This window comes from Macaca mulatta, chromosome 15 (assembly GCF_049350105.2).
Source record: "Macaca mulatta isolate MMU2019108-1 chromosome 15, T2T-MMU8v2.0, whole genome shotgun sequence".
NCBI lineage: Eukaryota > Metazoa > Chordata > Mammalia > Primates > Cercopithecidae > Macaca > Macaca mulatta.
In genome coordinates, this window is record NC_133420.1 from 37265720 (window position 1) to 37293669 (window position 27950).

At 50.4% G+C, this 27950-nt stretch overlaps 1 protein-coding gene across 14 annotated transcripts in view; it reads left to right on the forward strand.

Moving 5' to 3' along the window:
• Positions 1-964: 964 nt before the first annotated feature.
• The window catches only part of TRAF1 (TNF receptor associated factor 1), a 33435-nt gene continuing 6449 nt past the window's right edge, over positions 965-27950 (forward strand). Inside the window, exons 1-10 of one of the 14 annotated variants that reach the window (XR_013404589.1) lie at positions 1467-1798; positions 3996-4134; positions 4388-4753; positions 6902-6989; positions 16528-16593; positions 17100-17510; positions 19336-19513; positions 21481-21629; positions 24846-25580; positions 26834-27628. Coding sequence is in view for 12 of the 14 variants with exons in the window: in XM_015116918.3 (XP_014972404.1) it covers positions 4614-4753; positions 6902-6989; positions 16528-16593; positions 17100-17510; positions 19336-19513; positions 21481-21629; positions 24846-25064 (1251 nt within the window). In the remaining 2 variants the exon portion in view is untranslated. 14 annotated transcript variants of the gene reach the window in all.

The following is a 27950-nucleotide window of genomic DNA, read 5'->3' on the forward strand; positions in this document are numbered from 1 at the left end:
AATTTTTAATTCAGACACTTAATTCTTTGAATCCTTTTCCCCCAGAATCGAAAGGCCCCACAGAGGCCACATCTGGTCAACCTCCCATAGTTTGCAGACATTCTCTCTTAGAGGCCCCGAGATCCTCTGCTTGTCCACAAGCAGCATTTCCCTCCCAGGTGGACCCCTGAGGTCCCCCTTTGACTAGAGTACCCTGTGTCCCACAGCTTCCGCCTGTCTAGTGGAAGTTGGAGGACAGCAGCTCTGCCCCCAGTAAGTGAGAGACTTACAGGCATGCCGGGTTAAAAAACAAACACGTAAAAGATCGTTCCCTGCTCTTACAATCTAGTTGAGAGTCGGGCCATAAAAAGGGACCCTAGGCCAGGTGTGGTGGCTCACGCCTGTAATCCTAGCACTTTGGGAGGCGGAGGTGGGTGGATCACCTGAAGTCAGGAGTTCGAGACCAGCCTAGCCAACATGGTGAGACCCTCCTCTGTACTAAAAATACAAAAATTAGCTGGGCGTGGTGGCGGGCGCCTGTAATCCCAGCTACTCAAGAGGCTGAGACAGGAGAATTGCTTGAACCCAGGAAGCAGAGGTTGCAGTGAGCCGAGATTGGGCCATTGCACTCCAGCCTCGGTGACAAGAGTGAAACTCCATCTCAAAAAAAAAAAGGACCCTAACACATAAAGAGATTTTTGAGGTGTTAAACCCAAACCAACAAGGTGGAGAGTCTCATCCCTCCCTCCACCATCAGTCCTACAAGGTTAAGACATCTGACAGAGAAGGAGCCTTTGTCAAATTGGTAGTTCGCAAAAATAAAGGTTGTGTAGCTTTTAATCTAAAATTCTACCCCAACACTAAGTTCCGTAACTATTTTGATTAATATATTCTTAAGGATTTAGCGACTCTGTGTGTGTGTGTGTGTGTGTGTGTGTGTGTGTGTGTGCGCGCGCTTAGACGAAAACAGAAACGGTTCCTTAAAATACCCAGTTTGTGAAAGCAAAGGGCCTGGAACCACTTAGTACTATCACTTTGATCAAGTACTATCAAGTACTATCACTTGATTGCTTCAACCCAATAAGCTTGGGAGAGCCTGGCACTGTGCTAGGATCTTCTGGAGAAATCCAAGAATGGTAAGACTTGGGTTTTACTGCTCTTCACCTCACTACTCGGATCTCAGGCAGGCAGGGGACCAGGGTGGGGGCTCCAATTCCCGGTTCGTGTTTGTTTTTTCAGGGGGCATTTTACTGAGCACTAAATACGCGCAGGTGCTGCACTAGGTGCCAGGAGCCCCGCACGCGGAGGAGCGGCGTGCACGCGTGTCAGTTAACTGGGCGCACAGTGCCCGTGGCGCCGCAGACCCAGCCCTCGGACTCAGTTTCCCCGCATGGGGATCGCTCGCCCCGCCCGCGGCGGGCCGCGGAGCAGCAGCCCCCCGCCCCGGCCCTGCCTTCCAGGTTTCCGCCCGCGCGGCTGCGTCCTCCACACTCCACCGGAAGCTCCCGGCAGGGCCGCGGGTAGGTGGTGGCGGAGGCGGCGACGAGGTTGGCTGCTCTGCACCCCTGCCCCAGGACAGCAGGGCGGCTCCCCGGCCCCCTTCCTCGTCCTGGACGCCCCGCTCCAGCTCCCCCTCGCTGAAGCGGGGACTCCCCGGGCGCAGCCGGGGACATGGAACCTCGGCTGCAGAGCCGGCCCCTGGACTCACTGCCCCCAGCCCAGCGGCAGGCGCCCCGGCCCCCCGGCGGCTCATTCCTGCTTCCGCGGGCACCGGCGCTGCCTGACTCCCAGCGCTGCGCTCGCAACTGGATATGTTGAGGTGGCGACGCGACGCTCCCCCGCCCTCGGGAGGGATCACCGACTGGGCTGGGGGCTCAGACAGGCAACCCGGCCTGCAGAGCCGGGCGGCGGGGGCTGTGCTGGCGCCGGCAGGCGAGAGGAATCACAGAGCGGGGCGCCCAGCCTCATCATGGGGCCCACAAAGACTTCCCATGGGAGTGGGGTCTAGTGCAGGGGCGCCCCGAAGGACGAGTGGGAGATGGGGACACGCGGCGCAGAGAGACTTCTCGTGGATGGAGCCGATGGAGGCCCAGTGTGGAAGAGAAAGGGGTCAAGGAGACGAATAAGGAGCCACCAGAGACGCAGGGGGAATTCCCCCCAGAGGATGCGGGAAGCCGGGGAAAGGAAGGGAATCCGGAAGGAAGGGCTGAGAGCCGGTCAGGTGCTGGCAGAAGGGCTGGTTGGATAGAGACTGGGACGGGCCCAGAGCATTTGGCGTCCTCGACATTCATATACACTTGGAGAGATGATTCCCTGGAGATCCAAGTGCCTGTATAGACAATCTTTTCTAGGGGTTCTACCATTAAGAACCCCTAGGAGAGGGGTTCTTAAGTGAGGAGAGGGTAGATGTAGAAATTGGAGACGAGAATAGAGTGTTGTAAAGGCATGCGTGGTTAGAGAACTGGCTCTGGGTTCAGGAGTCCCCACTCACTAGCTGTGAGACCTTCAGCAAGTCACTTAGCCTCTCTGTGCCTCGGTTTTCTCATCTCTAAGGTGGGGATGATGATGGCCATACCTGCTTCATAGAGTGACAATTAGATGAGATGATGTCTGTAAAATTACATAACACAGCACCCAAAAGTAGTACTAGTTATTTTTCCCTTTTCTTATTAGAGCAGCTTGGGCACATTTTGATGTCCGTGGGAATGAACAGGTAGAGAGGGTGGTATTGAAGCCAGAGGGGAGAGAAGGGACCCACAGATGGGGAGAGAAGTCTTGGGTGTTTGTTTTATCTCAAACCCCAGGGAAAGGAGGGAACAGGTAGGGCTGTAGGAAAGTTTGCAGCTATGGGGTACACAGTTAAAGGGAGTGTCTTCTCATGGTCTTGATGCAGGCCTGGAGGTCGTTTGCTATAGGGGTGAAGGTCCTGATGTACACTGTGGCTGTAAGATGCCGTGCCCTCTTTGCCACCAGCCTGTGGCAGCCCCGGTGTTACACCAGGGCAGGTGGGCAGTTTAATGTATCTCAGGTCCGATGACCTGCACTGCCCACCTGTGAGGCTCCAGTAGATAGATGTGAAAACACAGTGTAAGCATAATGTCCCACTTTCATCCTTTTCTCTGAGGAGCTGGAAGGCCTGTAGTCACCATCTGAGCCAAATGTCAAAGTCTTTCAAGTACTTCACTTGGGCTACACACCACACTTTGATCCACGATCTCATTTAGTCATCACAACAGTTGGGTGAAATAGGTATTATTGTCCCATTTTACAGATGCAGAATCTGAGTTTCAGAGAAGTTAAGGACTTTGTCCCAGGGCCCGCAGTTAGTAAGCAGTGGACCCAGGATTTCAACTCAGCTCTGTCTGACCTCAAAACCCATGATCTGAAACCAATGTGAAAGTTTGCAAAACCTCTGTAGCAGCTGAACTCGATGGAAAGATATGTAGGGATCGTCTTCTCCATTTAATAGATGAGACAAGAGCTGGGTACTCTGATCTCCATCAGAGATCACACGCACAGAGCTTGGGGCCCCACAGCCCTGGAGTGAATCCTGCTCCACCACCAGAGGCTGTGTGCCTTTGGACCAGGCATCTTGCTTCTCTGACCCTATGTACAGCTGCAGAAGAATTCCTTGCAGGTTGCTGTAAGGATTTGGAGGGAAACTGTTGCCCAGCACACAGTACACATGCCAGGAGCCATCGTTTCCAAGGTGTACTTCTCCTGCAAACGTGGATCTATGTCCCACTTGGCTGCTGAGACCAGCTGCCGTGATCTTGTAGTTGTTTAATGCTTTGTTCTCCTTGAGGCAGCAAAGTGGTGGCACCTGACCGGAGCATGTAGCCACCTATGACTTCCTGAGTGGGGTGGTGCAGGGAGGGCCCTGAGGAGTCTGTGGTCCTAAGGCCTTGGATTTCATCAGGGCTTTCCTGCTCCTTCTGGTTGCCTCAGTCCCAGGCAAGATAGGGTCCCAGAATCTTACAGCCTAGAAGCCACCTGTTGCGACTTCTTTTTTACAGATGGGGTCATCGGAACCCACTGTGAGGAAGTGACTTCTCTTTGAGATCATCCAGACACTCCACACAGAGCAGAGCAAAAGTGCCTAGAACTTGAAATTTTGGACTTGCCTTCAACACCCTGGGGATTTCCACCAGGAAGGTGAGCACCCCCACTGAGAATTCCAGGCTGCTCAGAGGTGCCAGGGAACACAGACCAGGGGCCAGCTATGGCCTTCTCCTCCGATGTGCCCAGGGAGGTGGGGGAAGCCAGCGGCAGCCTGCGATTCTCAGCCAGGGGAACTCTCACTGTGCTTTCTGAGAGTCTGTGACACGGGTCATTTTCTCTGACTTGCTCTCTTGCTTTTTCTCACTCTCAAAAAAAAAAAAAAAAAAATGACTGGACACTCCTAAAGCCTTCAGTCACCATCCAGGGGATTTTTATCACCACAAAGGGTAATTCCTGCTCCATCCCTGCTGTGACTCAGCTGTGACGTTGAACCACACAAGCCAGAGAGAAGAAGATAAAGTCATCAGAGCTCCTACTCACCAGAGAGTGAGGCCCAGGCCAGGACTCCACAGGGCTGGTCCCCTGTCCTGAAGCAACTTAGACAGGCCCTCTGGCCAGCCTGGGACCCTGAGATGGCATCCAGCTCAGGCAGCAGCCCACGCCCGGCCCCTGATGAGAATGAGTTTCCCTTTGGGTGCCCTCCCACCGTCTGCCGGGACCCAAAGGAGCCTAGGGCTCTCTGCTGCACAGGCTGTCTCTCTGAGAACCTGAGGTGAGGTGATGGAGGAGCGGAGGGTGGGCAGAAAGTGGGTGCCAGGGGGGACCCCTGATGGGAGGTGAGGGGCAGAGGAGCCTGTGACTTTGAGCAGGTGACTTTTCCTGTCTGGGCCTCAGTGTCCACACCCTTTTCTCACACTCCCTGACACTGCCCCTCTGGCTATGGTGGAAGGAGAGGAAGCCACAGAAAGGCGTCAGCTCCCACAGGGGAAAGCGATCACACCGAGGAGAGCCTCGAGGCTGTGAGGCCACTGTTTCACTGTGTCGCCTGGGGCACTGCTAATGTCCCTAAGCTGCAGCTTGCTTGTCTGTAAAGCTGTTTTCTGCATAGCAGAATTATTAATGAAGCCCAATGCATAATAATCACAAAAGTTCTTATAGTAACAAATATAAACCCCTTGGTGAATGACAAACTGTTAGACGAATATCTCTCCTTCCACAGCATTGCTCATCACCTCAGACTGTTTGCTGGGAACCCTTTTGGAGGGGACAAAGAGATCGATATATATTTATGTATTTAATGATATTTAAAGTATTAACCCAGAAAGGCATGACATCAGTACTATCATCAACATTCCTCTTTAAGCAATTATGTGCCTACTGTGTGCCAAATGCTCTGCCCTCAGGTCCTCAGCACAGCTTACAGGGGTGGATACTATTATGATCCTATTTTACAAATGAGGACATTGAGGCCTAATAGGTTAGGTCAGCTTTGGTCAGTTTCCTGGCAAATATGCCCTTAAACTGCCTCATGTGATGACCTTTTGTTTGGGGTTTTACAGCTTAAGAAGGTGGGAAAGCTGAATCAGGCAAGTGAGAAGTTCAAACATGATGACAAAGGAGGAGGCTGTGAGAATAGCGAGGAGAGGCTGTGACCGTGGAAAGGCCAACCAGAGGGTGGAGGAGCAGAGGTTGTCTGGTTTTACCATCAAGCTGATTGTCAGGGTTCAGCTCAGGCTCTGGTGGTGGGTCTCCTGGTTTCTTCTCTCCCTCCTTCCAAAACCTGGCAGAGGAGGGAGCTGATTGGAATTTGGAGGGCTGAGGCCTGAGGCCTAAGTCCCAAAGAGCTTCTACTCAGCTGTGCTCATGACTCACTCTACCTTGACTAATCCACATGCCCTCTGGGGCCTCATTCCCTCTTTCGTAAAATGGGCTATCTCAGTAGCAGGTCAGAGACACCAGGAGTTTTGTGAAAACGCAGGTGCTGGCCAGGTGCAGTGGCTCATGCCTGTAATCCCAGCACTTTGGCAGGCCGAGGCAGGAGGATCACTTGAGGTCAGGAGTTTGAGACCAGCCTGGCCAACAAGGTGAAACCTCGTCTCTACTAAAAATACAAAAATTAGCTGGGCATGGTGGTACACACCTGTAATCCCAGTAATCCCAGCTACTCAGGAGGCTAAGGCATGAGAATCACTTGAACCTGGGAGGCAGAGGTTGCAGTGAGCCGAGATCATGCCACTGCACTCCAGCCTGGGCGACAGAGTAAGACCCTGTCTCCAAAAAATAAAAACCCCCCAAAAAACAAAACAAAACAAAAATCCGTGGGTACCCAGGTGTTACCCATTAGAATCTGACACCCACTCCTGATTAAGAACCTCCAGGCCAGATATTCTCTGAGGCCCCTTCTTGTTCTAATAGGCCATGATCCTCTGTAATTACTAAACATATGAGACCAAAACCAAATGGAGGACCAAATGAGAAGAGCAAGTGTAGTCACATGTCAGCAATCTCTTGCCTAAACCCCTGAGATCAGATGTGTTTTGTAATTAAGAATTTTTTTAGAAAAGCAAATCAGGGCATTATACAATTCTGGCAGGGAATGGGGCAGTGCCCTGTAATCAAGCACGTTAATGTTTCTGCAATGAAATATGTATATATTCACACTAAGTGGAGTAAGTAAGGGCTGTAATAGCTTCCGGTCAGTGCAGTCAGGGCAGGTTTGGCAGCCCAGGAAGCTCACTGCAAATTACCAAAAAAACGTGGGATGCTCGGCACTTTTGCGATTTAGGAACTGTGGCTCTGGGATTGTGGACATACACGATCCCCAACCTGCTGACACTTGAGGCTTCTGGAGCTGTCAGGAGAGTGGATGGTGCAGGGAACTGTGGTGCCTCTCTCCAAGGCTTTGTCCATGTTTCCCCAGGAACAGCGAGGATCAGATCTGCCCCAAATGCAGAGGGGAAGACCTCCAGTCTGTAAGCCCAGGAAGCCGTCTTCGAACTCTGGAGAGGGTACGTTGGTATATCACGGAAAAGCATTTGTCCGTTGTCTTGATTTTTCCAGGTTGAGGCCAAGTAGACAGCTGCGCACTCTGCCCCTGGCAGGCATCTCCCAACTAGTCCCGAGTCCAGACTGAATTTACTTTATAAGGAGTGAGGAGACTGATGTTCACAGTGGTGAAGTGTCTTGCCTGAAGCCACCTGGCAATAGACTTAGGGTGAGAACAGTCCAGACCAGGGGTCCACAAACTATGGTTCATGGGCCACATCTGGCCCACCTCCTGAGCAACGAGCCAAGAGTGGTTTTTATATTTTCAAATGGTTGAAAAGATCAGAAGAATGATAGGCCATGTGTAATGACCTGTAATTCTTGAGGCTGTGAGGCCAGTGTCCCACTGTGTGGCCCGGGGCACTGCTGATGTTCTCCAGCCACAGCTTGCTTGTCTGTGAAGATGTTTTCTGCGTCACAGAATTGTTATGAGGCCCAATCAATAATAATCAAAAAAGTTCTTATAATAACAAATATAAACCCTTTGGTAAATGATAAACGTGCCTGTAATGCTGAAGTGTTAGAATTTGAATTACATACAATTACATGCCTGTAATTCTAATACTTTGGGAGTCCAAGGTGGGCAAAGAGCTTGAGCCCAGGAGTTTGATACTAGCTTGGGCAACATGGTGAAACCCCGTCTTTACAAAAAATATAAACATTAGCCTGGCATGGTGGCACGTGCCGGTAGTCCCAGTTAGTCTGGAGGCTGAGGTAGGAGAATCACCTGAGCCCAGGGAAGTCAAGGCTGCAGTGAACCATGATTGTGCCACTACACTCCAGCCTGGGTAGCAGAATGAGACTCTGTCTCAAAAACAACAAAAAAAGATATTTTGAGACACATGAAAGTTATACAAAATTGAGTACTTGCAACAAAGACTTCATAGCCCCAAATATTTACTATCCAACCCTTTATAAAAAAGTTAGCAAACTCCTCAACTAGATGGTTCTGTCTGCCTCTGTTTGCCCTTAGGCAGGGAGAGACCGTTATCAGCTCACCTCTTCGGCTCTGCCAAACTGTGCTGCTAGGAATAAGAGACACATTTGGAAGTGTGATAGGCCAGAGAGACATTTTCAGGAGCTGCGGTTTAGAACCCTGGCCCTCCCAAGCTGGAAGGACCCTCACAGGTTACATGTCCTGCTCAAAGGTTCCCACGTGCTATCCAGAACTGATCCATTCCCACTAGCTCATGACAAAATGATAAAAATAAGGCAATTCTATAAATGAGTTTATGTAAACTTAATTCTTTCCATTTCTAAAACCAACCTTTACTCTGAGATTGTGTCTGTCCTATTCATGTCTTTAGTCCTATGCATGTCTTTATATAAATGAGAGGATGTAATAATAGATGATAGTTTTTGGTAAAGCCTTTACTAAGAAAAATTGAAAAGATGGCAATCTCTTTGTTAATGTCTCAATTAAACACACACACACACACACACACACACACACACACACACACACACACACACACTTTCTCTCTCTCATATTGGTCCACGAATCCAAACAGGCAGGAGTCACTGCTCAAAATCAAATCCTCTTGTTTACACATGGGGCCCTGAGACCCGCAGAGGAGTCTCGTTGCTCAGCCACCCTCTCTACCTCCACTGTGAGGTGCCTGGCTCCTTTCAGCCAAAGCCCTCTTCTTGCAGGAAACTGTTGCCCAGGGATCAGGAGCCTGATGTCCAGGGGTTGTTCTGCATAACTCTCTGCTCGGCTGGCAGCAATTCCCAGGCCCTGTGTCTGCATCTGTAAAATGAGGATGTTAAGCCGGCTCTGCAAGGCCTTTCCAGGAGACCATGATAGCAGTGCCAGCAGGGCAGCTATCCCCCTACCGTTGGACCAGAGGCAGGCGAGTGTCCACACCTCCTTCTCCTTTCTCTGAGCTGGTCCTTCTCATTCAGAGAGTTCAGGGGAATTTCCTCTCCCACCCAGAGCTGGTTTTGAGCACTCTCCCATCTGCTTCTCAGCAGCCTCTCCATCAGCAGGCCCTCAGGGAGTAAGAGTAAGGATCAAATGCATGTTCTTGGAACTTTACACTCTGCAACGTGGTAAGAGTTAATATGATACACTGCTCTGTGGAGTAACTCCCTGAGCCTCCCTGTTTGGCTCCTGGGGGATTGGCTGTGAGACACAAGCAGACCCTCAACTCTCTGTGGGCCACTGTGCCTCACTTGCAAAAGGACGTTACCTGCTTGAGTGCTCTAGGACTGTTGTTTTTAGCTTGTTTTATTTTTTCCTCTTAACAAAATTAACATACATCTATTGTGTAAATCTTAGATCACATAGATGTTTTAATATCTCCTAATCCAATGGCTTATTTTCATCTTTTTCAATCAGATGAAAGTAGAAACGTTCTGATGGAGGGGGAGCCTGGAGCCCTGGCCTGTTAATTGCCCCATTTCTTTCTCTTATCCCAGCCCCTAAGAGGTTCTGGGGACTCCTAGGGCCCTGCAGAGCACAGTTTGAAACTTGCTGCCTTGAGCCAAATGAAGGGACTATAGTTCATGGTAGAATTATAGGCACCTTAACAGGCTATAGGATGGGAGAGGAAGCTGCCTGTATTTGCGAGCAAAGAAGGCTTCCTTAACGCAGGCAGACCTCTGAGAGGCAGCAGCCCCCTCCCCTCCCTGCTGGCTTCCCCACCTCATGGAGTCATGGACTCCTGGTGAAAAGCTGGGGTGGGGAGGGGCGGTAGTCATGGTCTGATCACCTAAACAAAGTCACATAGGGGAAGGACCAGGGGACTCCTCTGACTTTTGCCCCAGTGGGAACTTTGGGGGACTTTTGAACAAAGGAAAATGGCTGATGAAAAGTCAACACTTTGCATGTGTGGTAATTCCTAAGTTTGCCTGCACATGTAGGGCAACCTGGGAAATGGAGGCAGGGTAGAGGGCTGAGGACCAGCCCTCCTTGCAAACACTTCCCATACCATCTGCTTATCAGTTTATCCTCAGCCTCTGACTTCATTAGATGATTATCTCCTGAAGAAGTGCCCAGAGCCATGGACTGATTACCTGATATAAGAAGTGGATATTAAAGGATTAATGTTGACCTAGTTAGAGACTTGATAGTTGCCTCACATGATCTTCCTGTAGAAGTGACAGTGAAGGAGGGAACGTCCAGGGGGACTGGAAGATAAAAACCTTCAGTCCTGTCTGCTGAGGATCAGCAATGGGATAGTTTCTCCCACTCTCTTCCCCCTGAGGCCCATTCAAGAAGGTCAAAGGCAAGCTGACATCTGATGCCAGTAGCTCACAGTAAAGCCTTAATTTTTCTAGAGTCAGAAAATGACAGAAGTTTAAGCTGTCTAGTCCAATTTCTGTTCTGTACTGGATTCCTGCTACGTAGCTCCATGTCCTTCCAATGGCAGAGAGCTCATTACTCCATGAAACAACCACACCCACCCTGGGGCGCTCTGATGGAGGCAACATTCTCCTCTTCCTTTGTACTGAGCTGGAGTCTGTCTCCCTTGAGGTCACAAAAGGCAACTCAGCCCCCTGTCCCCGGAGTCAGTCCTGCCTCCGTGGAAAGACACTGAGCAGTCTTTCGCCAGTCTCTGTGCATTTGGGGTAAATGTGCTTCTGTTTATCTGTGTTCCTTGGAGTGTGATACCTGGGAATAAACCCCCAAACCTTACACTTCTGAGTTTGACAGTGTTCATCCGTAATCGCCCCAATCCTGTGACATTCTGTGTGGTGGGTGGTGGTGATAGCCCTATTTTACCAATAGGTAATATTTTGAGGCTCCATGAGGAGGTGTGCCTGGACCAAAGTCACACAGCAAGTGAGAGGCAAAGCCAGGCTCTAACCCATGGCTCCTGAGGTGGTGGCATCTTCTCTATGCTGCCTCTACACAAGGAATCCTCCCCTAAATGTTTCATACCTGCTTAAACAACACAGTCAGGCTTTAGTGCAGGAGTCCACCAAGTGCTATGGAAAAAACAGGGATGGGCAAGACTACTTTCAACCAGGAGAATCAGGCAGGGCTTCCTGGAGGAGGCGGCAGTTGAGCTGAGCAGAGGCTGACAGAGACTAAACTGGCCCAGTTACAGAGGAGGGCAGGAACAGGCTGACAGTGGCAGGCTGACCAAGCTCCCCATGTAGAGTACCCCATCAGCACCAGCTGAGACCTGAGCCAAAGCAGCCCCTCCGGCCATCCCTTACCTCAGCCCAGTGTGGGGGTAGGCAGTGCCTGGCCTGCTCAGATCCTCTTTGTTCTGTGCAGGTGCTGCAGAGGTGGCACTCATGCTCCCGGCACCCTCTTAACAGTCAAATTCCCAGAGGCCCCAGGTCTCAGAATGGGGCCTCCCGCTAGGGCCCACTGTGACCCCACCACAAAGGGCCTGGGTAGCTGGGGTGACCGGAAACCACACACACAGAGACTCCTCAGACCCAGACAGAAGAACGAGTGTTCCCTCAGGGCTGGGCATCTGTTTTCTCTGTTTCTGTCTCCTCCTCGGAGGAAATTCCACTACACACTTTATTTTTAGCAATTTGCAAGCAGTGAGGCCACTCACACAGGGGCCACTTATGACACCAGACGGGTTTGGCCCGGGACACAGCCTTTGTTCTTCTCCTGCAACGCAGTCTGATTCCTGATTCCCTCTCCTGTCTCCTCGGTCCCTGGCCTTCGAATGAGGCCACCCCAGGCAAGGACACTATGGTGGGGAGGACAGAACCTGCACATGGACTCCAGGCTCCTGGGCTGCCCTCGCCTGCCCCGTTGCCTCCTACAAGTCACTGATCACCCCTGGGCTTCAGCTTCTCCACCTACCCAAGGGAAGCAGAACCTCAAAGCCCCAGCCTCCCCATCATGGCTGTGAGGATCTGATGGGACAGTGTCTACATGAGTGCCAGGAGAGCAGTGAGCCCTTGCAGAGGCTCACAACTATGGGGGAGAACACACAGGCACACCCGCCTCCTCCACTCACGAGCTCAGCGTGACCTTAAGCCATTCCCTCTGTTTCTGCCGGTATTAAGGTGACACTAATCCAGCCCCACCTGCCTCAGAGGATTGTCACAGGGATCCTATGGGACAACATTCAAACATGTTTTGGTCCTGTTCATTTAGGGATATTCCTCACTGCCTTGAGGAAATCCAGTGGGAAAATGGAATTTTAGAGAATTTGTTGTTAAGAGTTTATGATGTGAGGATTAAATGAGATACATGTGTATGACAGCCGCTGGAGAACTGGGACTGGGGATGTCCCAGGGGCAGTGTGCTTAATCCATAGGAATAAGAATACTAATTAGTAGAAATACTAATAATAGTATTTGTAATAGTAATAGTATTAGTAGTAATTAGTAGTAATAGTATTAGTATTACTACTATTAGTATTCTTAGAGTTATTAATAGTAGTAGTATTCAACAAGTATTCAGTAGTAGTATTTAATAATTTCAATACTAATAATTATTATTACTAATAATGGCTCATATTTATTGAACACTGTGTTAGGCAGAATAATGTCCTCCAAAGATGTCCCCATGTGAATCCCCGGGACCTGTGAGTATGTGACCTCACATAGCTCTATGCATTTGCCAGGGCTGCCATAACAAAGTGCACAGACTGGGTGGTGTAAACAACAGAAATGTATTTCCTCGCAGTTCTGCAGATCAGAAGTTCGAGGCACGGTATTGGCGAGTGGTTTCCTCCAAGGCCTCTCTCCCTGCCTTGACATGGGTGTCCCCTCCCTATGTCTTCATGTGGTCCTTCTCCAAATTTCCCCTTCTTAAAAGGGTGCCAGTCACATTGCATTAGGGCCCGCCCCCAATGACCTCATTTTAATTTAATTAGCTCTTTAGAGGCCCTGTCTCCATATTCTGAGATACTGGGGGTTAGGACTTCAACATATGATTTGGGTGGGGGGTGCTGAGCCCATAACAATGGCAAACAGACTCTGCAGACATGATTAAATGAAGGATTCTGAGATGGGGAGGTGACCCTGGCTTATCCAGGTGGCCCAACGGTCCTCAGAAGAGGGAGAGGAGAGTCAGAGAGAAGGGGAGATGCTCCACTGCTGGCTTTGAAGATGGAGGAAGGGACCAGAAGCCGAGGAGTGCAGGAAGCCCTGAGAGGCTGGGGAAGGGAGGAAGCCATCTTCCCCTTGGGCCTCCAGGAGCAACACAGTCCTGCCGACGTTTCCATGTTAGGACCCTTGGCCTCCAGAACTGTACGATAATAAAGCTGTGTTGTTTTAAGCCATTAAGTTTGTGATGTTTTGTTACAGCAGTAATAGGTAACTAATACCAGTGCTTACATGTATTATCTCATTTAATCCTCACAATAACCCTGTAAGGGGGATATTATTATTATCCTCATTTTGCAGATGAGGAAACTGCAGGACAGAGGAGTTAATAACTATCCCAGGGCCACAAAGCTAGTATGTGAAGTGACAGAAACAAGCTCTGAACCCCAAAAGGCTGGCTCCTGAGGCCACACCCTGAACTTGCGTGCACTCTAAGGAATGAATAATGATGACGGAGAAGCCTCCGAAACCCTCTCAAGTCACCCCTGCCCCTTTCTGCAGCAACCATTCAAGGCTCATCACAGGCCACATCTGGGCACACATCACAGAAGGATGTCCCTACATCTGAATAGCGTTTCACTTCCTGAAACGGGCATTTGCTGTTCGCACAACACCAGGACGGCTCCGCTGCTGAAAGACACATCCCCTCCACCTGCAGGGTGATGTCTGGAATTTCACTCTTAGCTTGATCATTTTCACGTTCTTATCCCTTTTATGACTCTCCCACCAAGCTTTGACCCTTAGAACCACAGAGGACTGGAATCATGGACCTGTAGGGAATGGTGGGACCTGAGAGGCTCCCCAAAGTGTGTTCACCCAGGAGCCAGGTCCACACGTAGCATCTTCCTCCACTGTTCTCACATGTCAAAAGCTACATGTTCAGGGAGGTTTCATCACCACAGACTTCCTGAAGCCAACACAGTCTCCCTGCCAAGGCCGCCCTCTGCCTGCCTTCCATAAAACATCTGTTTTCTATTATTTGTTGGGAACAACTTGTCCCTGAAGCCCTGGGCAGTTGGGGGGGTGGGGGCGGGGGTACGGTGGCCTTTGCTGGGCTGTGTTCTGTCTGTGTCCCAAACCAACTGTACTCATTAAGCCCACAGCTCTCTGCTTATGTTACTTTTAAAGAATAATAACAGTGTGGCTTTTTGTATTTACTCAGTCCGAAACACCTCTGTCCTCTCCTGCTTTCATCCAAATCCCCTTTCACGTGGTTCCATGAGATTATTCTCTCAATAAATAAATAAATAAACAAAGAGCTTATAGACTCAAGATATTATTTATATGCAATAAAACTCACTCATTTGAAGTATACAGTTTGAGGAATATAAATAATCACATGACCACCACTACAGTCAAGTGGCAAACGTTTCTGCATGGGATAAAGCTGCTTTGTGTCCCTGCATAGTCAATCCCTTCCCCACCCACAGCTCCAGGCAACCACTGATCTACTTACTGTCACTCTAGTTTTGCCTTTGCTAGAAACTCGTAAGAATGGAAAGAGGTAGTATGTAGTCTTTGGTGTTTGACTTCTTTCACTTGGCACAGTGTTTTTGAGGTTCATCCATGTTATTGTTTATGCTGGTATTTAATGCCATTTGGTTGTTCTATAGTATATATAGACCAATTTGTTTATCTGCTCACCAGTTGATGACACATTTGGGTTGTTTTGAACAAAGCTGCCATGAACATTCACATACACACCTTTGTGCAGACACATGTTTTACTTTCTCTTAGGTAAATTCCTAGGAGTGAAGTGTGTGCATTGTACAGTAACTTTATAAGTATGGTTTATAAGTAAATTATTTTATAAGTATGATTTAACTTTATAAGATACTTTCATAGATTGTATCTGTTCGTTGTTTTGCTTTTGTATCTGTTCATTGTTTTGCTTTTTTTTTTTTTTTTTAAGAGAGACAAGGTCTTTCTCTGCTACCCAGGCTGGAGTACAGTGATGTGATCATAGCTCAGTGCAGCCTTGAACCCCTGGGCTCCAGCGATCCTCCCACCTTAGCCTCCCAAGTAGCTGGGACTGTAGGTGTACGCCACCAAGCCTGGCTAATTTAAAAATTTTTTTAAGTAGAGATGAGGTCTCACTATGTTGCCCAGGCTGTCTTGAACTCCTGGCCTCAAGCAATCCTCTTGCCTCAGCCTCCCTAAGTGTTGGGATCAGCCTCCCAAAGTGTTGGGATTATAGGTGTGGAGCCACTGAGCCTGGCCTTGCCCATTTTTTATTAGGTCATTTGTCTCTTATTAGATTGTAAGAGTTCTCTATATATTCTGGATACAAGCCTTTATGAAGATACAGTCATGTGCCATATAACACTCTACACCGGACCACATATACAACGATGGTCCCAGAAGAGTATAGTACTGTATTCTTACTGTACCTTTTCTATGTTTAGATATATTTAGATACACATGTACTTACAGTGTTAGCAGTTGCCTACAGTATTTAGTATAGTCACGTGCTGTACAGGTTTGTAGCCTAGGGGCAATAGGCCGTCACTGAGTTTCGGTGTGTAGCAGGGTATACCATCCAGGTTTGTGTAAATACATCCTATGATGTTCACACAATGATGGCACATTTCTCAGAACATATTCCTGTTGCACGGCTGTATATGTTTTGGAAAAACTTTTCTCCCATCTCTCCTGGGCTGACTCCTGTTAAGAGGCAGTGATGTGTGTGGGAGGGGCCCTGGGGCTGTGCGGCCTCCCAGCTTGGCCTCCTTGGGCAAATCCCTTCCCCTCTGTGAGCCTCAGTTTTTTCATCAGTAAAATAGGAATAAAAACCCACCTTCTCTTCCCCACCGTGCTGTGAGGAGCCCTAGGAAGAATTACAGCCTTGAAAGCATTTGGTAAACGCTTCAGACCTAAATAGGTTAACAGTGGGGTCAAATTGCTATTGTAATAGCACTGAGACCCTCCTGTGTCCCTTCCCTCGGGCTGGACATTATCTGAAAGGGAAAGTTCTGCTGAATGGACACACCTTAGTCTAGGATAGATGGCCAAGGAGGGATGCAGATGGGAATTGTGACCACAAGATTCCCCATGGACTTCAGGAGGAGGGACGCATTTACTCATGCAGTCAGTGTGTTCTGAGTGTCTCAGCTGTGCCAGGCACTGCCCTCAGCACTGGGAACACAGCCATGACCCTTACAGAGCCGCCCCGACCAGTTGGGGCAACCAGAGAATGAGTGATGATTATGGAGCTGTGTGGACTGTGCCCTGACAGGAGAAATAGCAGTGCTGCCCAGGATCACAGTAGGGGCCTAGATCCTATTTTGAAGGAAAGTCATGGAAGGGCAGAAGCTTGAAGGGTGGAAAGGAGATAGCCAAAGGGAACAGCATATGCAAAGTCGTGTGGCCCAAGCCATCTCCTACACTGGTGGATCCTGGTGCATTGAAGAGAGCCCCCAGGGTAGCCACAGGGATTGCTATAACATTCAGTGATGTGATTATTATTTCCAGGCTCATCCCGAGGTGGCCGAGGCTGGAGTTGGGTGCCCCTTTGCAGGTGTCGGCTGCTCCTTCAAGGTAAGTATTTGAGTGTGAGAAAGGAGATCTGTCCACTGCAGTTCCAGACCTCCAGGTCTTCCCACTGCAGCCCCTCCAGAATTTTACCATAACATCAGTCCACTCATTTGGATGTCTCTTGTACTAATGACTTTCCCAAGCATCAGAGCCTACTATTAAGTCATCATAGTACTCAGGGAGGTTCTTCTTAATGTCTCACCTAAGCATCCGCAGAACATCACTAAAACGACCCCCACCTCCACCGCCCCTCTCCATGGTCCTGAATCATCCTTGCGCTCCAGGGCAGGGCAGAGCAGAATTAGAAGCTACAATGCACGTGGCTCATCGTGGGCATGTCTGATGCCAGGGTCTTCCTCTGAATCCCTCCCACTGTACAGAAATCCACTCCTCTTCACTGGGTGAATGAATCTGACTTTCCTTGGTGACCTTTGATAGCAGGGCACTCCACTGCTCCCCTGTCCTCACTCCACCTCTGTTTTCACTAATCAGCCCCACTCTCTTGTCAGGGAAGCCCACAGTCCGTGCAAGAGCATGAGGTCACCTCCCAGACCTCCCACCTAAACCTGCTGTTGGGATTCATGAAACAGTGGAAGACCCGGCTGGGCTCTGGCCTGGAGTCTGGGCCCATGGCCCTGGAGCAGAACCTGTCAGACCTGCAGCTGCAGGCAGCCGTGGAAGTGGCGGGGGACCTGGAGGTCGATTGCTACCGGGCACCCTGCTCCGAGAGCCAGGAGGAGCTGGCCCTGCAGCACTTCATGAAGGAGAAGCTTCTGGCTGAGCTGGAAGGGAAGCTGCGTGTGTTTGAGAACATTGTTGCTGTCCTCAACAAGGAGGTGGAGGCCTCCCACCTGGCCCTGGCCACCTCCATCCACCAGAGCCAGCTGGACCGTGAGCGCATCCTGAGCTTGGAGCAGAGGGTGAGTGTGGGAGGCAAGTTTGCCTTCAAGCCTGGCTGAGCCCCATCCTGTCTCCAGAGCAGCAGACAGGCTTCCTACTAATCATTCATCCTGCTTAGAGCAGTCACTCCCTCAAAACATATCTCCCCTTTATCCCACACCCTTCCAAGAAGAGCGCTGAGTTGGAAGCTGTAGTCAAGGTCACAGCCTCCCATCCAGTGCTTCGGTTCCTTTGTGATAAGACACCACCTCCCTGAGCAGCTCATTCCAGTGCAGGACATATTCCACTCTTCCTTATACTAAGCTAAATCAGCCTCTCTGTTCCCTGCATTGTTCTTGGCCCTGGCCCTCAGAGCCCACAAGACAAATCCACCTTCTAGTCCCCATGACAGCCCTTCAGGGATGGAGAGTCGGATTCTGTCCTACCTGAGTGCTTCCCTTTTCAGGCTAAAAGCCCCGGCGCCTTCACCTTTTCCTCAGAGCATGCTGCTTCACATTGCCCTCCTATGATCTGGCTCAGTCTCCAAAGAATTCTATATGCTTGGAGTGTGGTCCCAGGCTGACTCCAGATAATCCACTTAGCCACAGTTCTTGGTCCAACAGGGCTGTCTTCTCCTCCCTTATTCTAGAGCTTATACTTTTCTTTTCTTTCTTTCTTTCTTTCTTTTTTTCTTTTTCTTTTTTTTTTTTTTTTTTTTTTTGAGACAGAGTGTCGCTCTGTCGCCCAGGCTGGAGTGCAGTGGCACGATCTTGGCTCACTGCAACCTCCACTCCCAGATTCAAGCAATTCTCCTGCCTCAGCTTCCTGAGTAGCTGGGATTATAGGCTCTTGCCACCACACCCAGCTAAATATTTTGTATTTTTAGTAGAGATGGGGTTTCACCATGTTGGTCAGGCTGGTCTCAAACTCCTGGCCTCGTGATCCACCCTCCTCGGTCTCCCAAAGTGCTAGGATTACAGGCATGAGCCACTGCGCCTGGCCTATACTTTTCTTAATGTAGCCAATCACCATTCTAATGTTGCTTCTTTTGCAGTAACGTTACATCATTGCTCATACTGAGTTAGGCCTGGGTTTTAGTTCCTGCTTCACCATTACCATTAATTAACTGCCTCACCATTCACAGTTACCATGACAGCAGGTGCTCAGAGCCACCTGCCCTATGGGTCTGAGCAAGTCACTTTCCCTCTCAGGACCTTCCCCATCAGTAAAGTTAGCGATTAAATTTTCTCTAAGGATGCTCACTTCCATTCATGGCTTCCCTACCTGAGTACACCCAAGAATAAATTTGTATTCTTTCCACTTCATTGGGGAAAGCTATTAGAAGGGCCAGGCGCTGAGTTGGAGTGGCTGAGGCTTTAGCCTTTATTTATGTAACTCTTGCTCCAGTTAAAAGGCAGCCTCCCTGAAAGCCACAATTGTATCTTCATTTCACCCACAAACTTCCCAGCTCTACTTTTACATACCAGGCACTATGCAAGGCACGGGCACGAAGACAAAATGAGCATGGGCCCAGCTTTCAGTGGAGGAGACCATCTGGTAGGTAAGGCAGAAAAGTATGTCTCATAAAATCATTGTAAGGGCTCTGTAAGAACATATTGAAACAGAGCAACTGAGCTAGGACAGTGGTTAAAGGCTTCCCAGATGAGGGGCCATATGAGCTGGATTCCTGGTGGATGAGGAAAAGGAAGGCCAGGCAGAGGGCAGCACATTCAGATGTAGACGCACGCCTGAGTGAGGCGTGGTCAGGAAAGCACCTTTGGGGCAGATCAATCTTCACATCCCGCCCTTCCCATCCCATCCCCAAGCCAGGTTCTGGTGTTCCTGGCTGAACAGTCTTCCCTACAGGTGGTGGAGCTGCAGCAGACCCTGGCCCAGAAAGACCAGGCCCTGGGCAAGCTGGAGCAGAGCTTGCGCCTCATGGAGGAGGCCTCCTTTGATGGCACCTTCCTGTGGAAGATCACCAACGTCACCAGGCGGTGCCATGAGTCGGCCTGTGGCAGGACCGTCAGCCTCTTCTCCCCAGGTAACACCTCCCAGAGGCACAGAGACCTTCTTGGGAAACAGGCCCCACAGGACCCAGGAAGCAAGCAGTGAAAACAGCCAGCTCTGTGACAGCCACGCTGTGTCCAGTTTAGGCCAGTGCCCATTCAGGCCACTCACCACGGCCGAGAACCATGCTGGGTGCTGGGACCTTGAGGTTGGTGGGCGAACCATGCTCTGCCCTGTGGCTCGCAGCCACACACAGCAGTGGCCCAGGCTGACTGACATTCAGGCCCTTTCTCCTCCCTGAATGTCAGTCCCATTCTGCAAATAGGAATCAAAACTGTTAGCCACTTCATGGGTTTGGGATGTGAAGGAAGGTGTGCTGTGGGCCACAGTGTGTGCAGATGAGATGGATGTGAATGATGATTTTCACCAGTGAACACCATGGGACCCCTTGCCTCAGAGAGCCAACAGTCTGAAATAAGATTAGAGAACTGAGTAAGACACATGCACTTGTGTACGATTGCAGTTAGCATATGAATGAGTGGCTTACTCATTTCTTACTCATTTCTGGGGCCCCTGGGCTTGGCACAATGTCTTGCATAAAGTAATTACTTGGCAAGTGTTTCTCTTAACTAAATGATATCTGTTAATATAACAATGCATATATTTGGGCAAAAAATGAGGCAGCAGACTGGGTGCAGTGGCTCATGTCTATAATCCTAACACTTTGGGAGGCTGAGGCAAGAGGATCATTTGAGGCCAGGAGTTCAAGACCAGCCTGGGCAACATAACAAGATTCCATCTCCACAAAAAAATGTTTTAATTAGCCAGGCATGGTGGCCTGCACCTGTGGTCCTAGCTACTTGAGAGGCTGAGGTAGGAGGATGGCTTAAGAAGTTTGAGTCTGCAGTGAGCTATGATGGTGCCACTGCACTCTGGTCTGGGCAACAAAGCAAGACCCTCTCAAAAAAATTTTTTTTAATGAGGCAGCGGAGTGTGTCACACTCCTAGAGCAGGGCTGGGACCCCTTTCCTGCAGGAGCAGCACTCATCCTGCTGTGTTGGGACAGCTCTCTTCATGGGGCGGTCTCGAGCCCTACTTGTAGACCTTTTTCCCTCGATTCTTTTTAAAGAGGGAAAAAGCAAGCAGTACCTCGAGCTTCCTGTTCTACCAAAACGTAATGGGCAGAGATGAGTCAGACTGCCAGCCTGTGCCTCCTCCACCCCCTTCCTTCCTGCCCCTAATTCATGTCCCCAATCAACCTCTCCCAGAAGGGCGCTCTGCCAGAGGACATGCTCTCCTGGGATGGCCCCTTTAGCTGCCCAGGGGGTTTCTGTGCATCTTCACCAGGGATGATTCAGCCCTCAAAGGGTTTTGCCACCTGAGAATGGCTGGCAGAACTGCGAATAACCCCATGTGCCCCTAGCCTCCAGGGGACCCCAGCCAGTTGGCATAGGGCAGAACTGTGAGTCACCCCATGTACCCTCAGCCTCCAGGGGACCCCAACCAGTTGGCATAGGGCAGCAGAAAGAAACCGGTGCTGGGAGGCAGGAAGCCTGGCCCCTCATTCTTGCTGGGTCCCCAACACACTGTGAGATGGTAACCGGCCACTGTCTTTTTCTCAGCTTGGTTTCCAGACTGTAAAACATAGGTTGGTCAGATCAGTGGTTCTCAGAGTGTGGTCCTAGGACCAGTGGCATTGGCACCCCCTGCAAACTTGCTGGAAGTGCCCGCTCTCAGTTCTCACCCCAGGGTTACCAAGTGAGAAACTCTGAGGGTGGGGCCTGGCAGTGTATGACTTGGATGGCCAGCTGACAAACACTTAGCTAGATGACCCCCAAGAGCCCATTCCTCTCTGACACCCTACTCGAGAAGAATGCTGGGCTCTAATCCCATCTTTCATGGTTTTGAGCCACTGACCTTGGGCATGCCTGACCGCTGGATCCCAGTCCCACATCTGCAAAGTCCAGCACTTCCCAGCTGCCTGTGGCTTCTGCATTTCAGCCTTCTACACTGCCAAGTATGGCTACAAGTTATGCCTGCGGCTGTACCTGAATGGAGATGGCACTGGAAAGAGGACCCACCTGTCGCTTTTCATCGTGATCATGAGAGGGGAGTATGACGCGTTGCTGCCATGGCCTTTCCGGAACAAGGTATGGGCGTGGAGGTGATGGGGGCAAGGTGGGGAACATGGAAGCCTGAGTCCTAGTCCTGATTTGGCAATGAATTGGCCATGTGACCTGGCAAGTCCCCCACCCTCACTGTGTTATCAGTTTCCCTTTTTCTAAAACAATCAGATCTAGTAACTAGGGCTCCCTCCAGCTCCATGAGTCCAGGAGCTAAAATGTCTGGAATCTTCCCAAAGGTTATGTAGAAATGAAATTCATGGCCAGGTGCAGTGCCCCACATCTGTAATCCCAGCACTTTGAGAGACTGAGGTGGGAGGATTGCTTGAGCTCAGGAGACATAGCAAGACTTCATCTCTGCTAAAAATAAAAACCATTAGCTGGGCGTAGTGGCACATGCCTGTAGTCCTAGCTACTTGGGAGGCTTAGGTGGGAGGATTGCTTGAGCTTGGGAGGTTGAGGCTGCAGTGTGCCATAACCTTGCCACTGCACTCTAGCTTGGGTGACAGAGTGAGACCTTGCCTCAAAGAAAGAGGGGGGAGAGAGAGAGAGAGAGAGAGAGAGAGAGAGAGAGAGAGAGAGAGAAATGGAGGAAGGGAAGGAAGAAAGGAAGGGAGGCAAAAAGGGAGGGAGGGACAGAATGAATGGCCAGTGGCTGCCCACTCTTCTTCCCCCTTCACATCGTGGGGTAAATAAGGAAAACTTCTGGGAGGAGGTACCATGAGGCTCCCCTGAACTAGCAGAATTTTCAGGAAAAAGGAAGGAGGCAGGTACCACTACATATTAATACATACTAGAATGGCCAAAATCTGGAACACTGACAGTACCAAGTGCTGACGAGGATGTGGAGCAACAGGAACTCTCACTCACTTCTGGTGGGAATGCAAAATGGTACAGCCACTTGGAAAGACAGTTTGGCAGTATCTTACAAAACCAAAGATACTCATGCCAAACGATATAGCCAGTTGCTCTCCTTGGACTCAAAGGAGTTTACTTAGAGGAGCTGAAAACTATGTTCACACAAAAACCACCCAAGGATGTTTATAGCAACTTTAGTTATAATTGCCAAAACTTGGAAGCAACCAAGATGTCCTTCAGTAGGTGGATGGATAAATAAACTGTGGTGCATCCAGACAGTGGAATATTATTTGGTGCTAAAAAGAAGAGAGCTATCAAGCCATGAAAATATAGGGAGGAACCTTAAACACGTATTACTAAGAAAAAGAAGTCAAGGTGAAAAGACTGCGTTCTGAATGCTTCTGACTATATGACATTCTGGAAAAGGCAAAGCTATGAAGACAGGCCAGGCGCGGTGGCTCTCGCCTATAATATCAGCACTTTGGGAGGCCGAGGCAGGTGGAGTGCTTGAGCCCAGGAGTTTGAGACCAGCCTGGGGAATATAACAAAACCCTGTCTCTACAAAAAGTACAAAAATTATTAGCTGGGCATTGGGCTGTGTGCCTGTAATCCCATCTACTCTGGAGGCTGAGGCATGAGAATCACTTGAACTCAGGAGGTGGAGGTTGCAGTGAGCCGAGATTGCGCCACTGCACTCCAACCTGGGAGACAGAGTGGGACTCAGTCTCAAAAACAAAAACAAAAACAAAAGCTATGGAGACAGATCAGTGGTTGTCCAAGAGTAGGGGCCGGGAGAGATGAATAGAGCACAGGGGATTTTGGGAGCAGTGAAACTATTCTGTTTGATACTGTTAATGATGGATACATGTCCTTATGCATTTGTCAAAACCCATAGAAGGTGAAATACCAAGAGTAAACGCCAATGTAAACCGTGGACTCTGGGTGATGATGATGTGTCAATGCAGGTTCATCAACTGTTAAAAAACTACCACTCTGCGGGGGATGTTGATAGTCAGCGAGGTTGTGCATTGGGTGGGGGCAGGAGGTATATGGGAATTTTGTATTTTCTGCTCAATTTTGCTGTGAACCTAAAACTGCTCTAAAAAATACAATCCATTAAAAATCCTTCACCGGGTACAGTGGCGCACACCTGTAATCCTGGCACTTTGGGAGGCCGAGGTGGGTAGATCACCTGAGGTCAGGAGTTCAAGACCAGCCTGACCAACATGGTGAAACTCCGTCTCTACTAAATACAAAAAATTAGCTGGACATGGTGGTACATGCCTGTAATCCCAGTTACTTGGGAGGCTGAGGCAGGAGAATCACTTGAACCCAGGAGGCAGAGGTTGCCGTGAGCCGAGATTGTGCCATTGCACTCCAGCCTGGGCAACAAGAGCGAAACTCTGTCTCAAACAAACAAACAAAACCCCACAATTCCTATAGACAGATTTGGGGGATAGGCATTTCCTGTGGGTAAAGAGCAGCATTGCATGAGTGGAGGGTGTCAAGAATAGAGACCTCAGGTATGGGGAAACAGGTGGGGCAGGGCGGGTGTGCCGCTTTGGTCTGGGTGTGAGTCAGTAGGTCTCCCACCCCCAGCAGTTCCCAAAGGTGCTGGGGAAATTTTAAAAACACCAGTGACAGAATCTCACCCCCATAAGTGATAAGGCCTGAGCATCAGGATGAAGTCTCCGCAGGGGGTTCTAATGTGCAGGGTGAGGACTGCTTCAGTTGGCAACGGGAAGCCATTCAACTTCCTGATGGGCATTTCAGGGGCACGTGCCAGGGAAGAGGGTTTGTGTCACTTTTAGACAGTCAGCTTCTCAGGGGAACCTCTGTCCGCGCTGTGTACACCAGAAGCTCCACAAATGTCTCAGGACATCGATGACAGCCCCTCAGTAGAAGACCTCCCTGTTCTGCCCCTTCTGCCTTGCCCCAGGAGGTTCCAGCTGTAGTTGATGAAGCAAAACTTTCCAAGCCAGAGGCGTACTTACAGGTTATTGTCTCCACCCACCTTGTCAGCGCTTCAGTCACACCTTTCGCCCCTAACAGCCAATCAGACTTGACTGGGGCATCAGAACCTTCCCCTGCTTCCTGCTTGATGGAAGGAACATCTGATCCTCAGCAGGGATCAGGGCCTCTGAAGTGCAGGGATCAGGGCCTCTGAAGTGCACTCAGAATACCAGGTGCTGCCGGCTCCCTGGGTCTGGCTATACGCCAGGTGCGCTCCTTGCCTGGCTTCTCTGACTCCTAATGCAAATGAGCCAAGGGTCCGAGGGGCTGCACAGGCAGTAGGTGTGGAGCACAGCTCTGAGCACAAGCCTGGGCCTCCAAGCTGTGCTGCTAATGTAGGGCCTGATCTCCCACCTGTCCCTTACCCTGCAGGTCACCTTCATGCTGCTGGACCAGAACAACCGTGAGCACGCCATTGACGCCTTCCGGCCTGACCTAAGCTCGGCGTCCTTCCAGAGGCCCCAGAGTGAAACCAATGTGGCCAGTGGCTGCCCACTCTTCTTCCCCCTCAACAAACTGCAGTCACCCAAGCACGCCTATGTGAAGGACGACACGATGTTCCTCAAGTGCATTGTGGAGACCAGCACTTAGGGTGGGCGGGGCTCCTGAGGGAGCTCCAACTCAGACGGGAGCTGGCCAGAGGACTGTGATGCCCTGCCCTTGGCACCCAAGACCCCAGGGCACAAAGATGGGCGAAGGTTGGCACAATCCGAGCAAGACTGAGGGGTCGACTTTGGGCTGGCCATCCGGTTAGGATGGCAGGACGTGGGCTGGGCCCACAAAGGCAAAGGGTCCAGAAGGAAACAGGCAGAGCTGCTCCCCTCTGCACGGACAATGCAACACCGGGAGGCCAGGGAGCCACTCTGGCCCTGAATGTTGAGGTGGACTGTCACCAAGATGGGAAGAAAATGGAACCAGGTCTGGAACCGTAGGACCCAAGCAAAGAAGCTCTCGAGCTGGGAAGATCTCTGCAGGGCCACCAGAGAGACCTGGACACAGGCCTGCCCTCTTTCTGTCCAGGGTCAGAAACAGGACCGGGTGGAAGGGATGGGGTGCCAGTGTGAATGCAGTCTGTCCAGGCCTGGACTGAGTTCCCCATCACTGGAGGTGAGCAAGCAAACCCAGAGGGCTCTACTGAGACTTCAAATTGGGGGTTGCATTTGAAGACTTTTAAGGTTCCTTCCAGCCCAGAAAGTCTCTAATTCTAGGCCTCCTGGCCCAGGCAAGTCCTAGAGCTACAGGGTTTCTGGAAACATTCAGGAGTTTCCTGCCCTCCTGGCTCCTCACTCACCTTCAGTAACCCCTGCTGGACTGACCTGGCCCTCAGGGCACCTGCCACCCTGGGCCTGGCAGCTCAGCTTCCCCAACACGCAGGAGCACACCCAGCCCCCATGTCGTGCCTCCATCAGCTAAATGCCACTTCACTTCATGAAGGTGAAACCCGGTCACTGTGAGCTCCCAGGTGCAGCCAGCAGCACCTGGGAGGCATAAACTTTCCTCTTCCTGCCTGGAGGCCCCACTTTTGGTGCTTTCCAGAATCTCTCAGCACACTGATCAGGACCTCCAAGCCACTGAGCAATGTATAACACCAAAGAAATAATTCTTAGAATCTCTTTTGAAGTTTTCCTAAAGTGTATGGTTTGGGAGTTGTTTGTACTGAGCCAGGTTTGAAAAGGGTTTGAGGTGGTGCCACCAGTTTTGCAGGTGGCATCAGAGGCCGGCGTGCTGGCAGGAACATCCCCTCTTAGCCCCAGTCTTCTCTTTTCTATAATGAGACCCACCCCAGCTTGCCTCCCGTCCTGGTTTCTCTGACCCTCAAAGGAGATGCCGCACAGGACAGACTGGAGAGAGAAGCCTGGGCAATGCTGCCTGCCTGGTGGTGGCCCACACCTGTCTTCTCACCTTAGAGGCCACACTCAACTTTCCAAAGACCCTGAGACAAGTCAGGATCCTACCACTCCCCTACTGCCTTCCTGACAGCTTACTCTTCCTCCATCCGCTGAGCCTGTGCTAGACTTCACTCCTCAAACCATTAGGGTTGCTTCTATAAAATGGGTCAGTAGCCCTTCCTATTCTCTCCAGCCCAGCATACAGGAGGATCAAAGGAGGTGAGGGAGCATCATGGCACAGCAGACTCAATGGGTCAGAAACCCAGCCCAGCCGGGCTCTAAGCCTGGCATCCTGTCATGCTTAGCCCTTCAGGAGAAGATGAGGGGAAGCCCCTCCCTTGCCCTGTCCAGCTCTAGGGGTTTTCAGGAGGCCCAGTCACAATAATGGAGCACTAAGTGCTTTTATGTGCAATGACGTCGTCCATGCACAATGGCAGCAAACATTCTGGGGCTGCTTTTTCTTGTTCCCAGCTGTGACAGTGTGGCAGCAGAGACTGTGGAGGCAGTGGAGACTGACTTCTTCCCGCTGGCAGCTGGATGTCACACATGAAGGTCTGGCCTAGCGAGCGATGGGTCTAGGCCCTGAAGCTGATGTCCTAGCAATAACCTCTGGATCCCTACTCACCAAGTGTTGGGTCAAGGGGGATTTGTAGAACAAGCCCCCATGAGAAACAGTTGTTACTGTACACTTTTGATTGTCTGTTTCTGATGGCAAGAGATACATACCCTCTTCAAAGAGCATGAGATGCAGCCATTCTTTCAGCAAAGCTTCATTGACACCTAGATCTGTTAACAGTGTTCGACATTGAAGGGAGAAAGGCAAGATGTGCACTCTGGCCTCAAGAAACTCTTAGTTCAGTGGAGGAAATGAGCACATAAGATCATTATGACAGAGTAAGAGAAGATTAGAGAAAGCACAGAATCCCAGTGGGTAAAGGAGGGAAGGCTTCAGGGAAGAAGTGGCATTTAAATTCAGCCTGAGAATATTTTGAAATGCAGAGGATGGGGAAAAGGGAAGCGTACCAGCTTGAAAATGGGAAGCAGTCTTGGCTGAGGGCAGGGTCTGTGTGGCAGGATGGAGGAGGGAGGCAGAAGGGTCAGATGAACTGGAGTGTAGACAGCATCAGATGCAGCAGTGCGCCTCCCCCTCCCCAGGAAAGCACCTCCTGGTAACCCCTGGGCCTATTGAAAGCAGGATGAAACGATAATTTAACATGCTGAATGATTGAATGATTTCTCTTCCAACAAAGCTCTATGTTAAGTGTATCAAAGACGTGACATCGCATCTTTTATAGGTGATTCAAGGGTCGGGGAGACAAGATGCAGGCAAAGCCACCGTTTCATTGGGTGGATTCAGTAGGTCCCCCACCCACAGCAGTTCCCAAAGGTGCCGGGGAGATTTTTTTAAAACACCAGTGACAGAATCTCACCCCCGTAAGTGATAAGGCCTGAGCATCAGGATGAAGTCTCCGCAGGGGGTTCTAATGTGCAGGGTGAGGACTGCTTCAGTTGGCAACAGGATGCCATTCGGGTTTCTGATGGGCGTTTCGGGGACAGGCACCAGGGAAGAGGGTTTGTGTCACTTTTA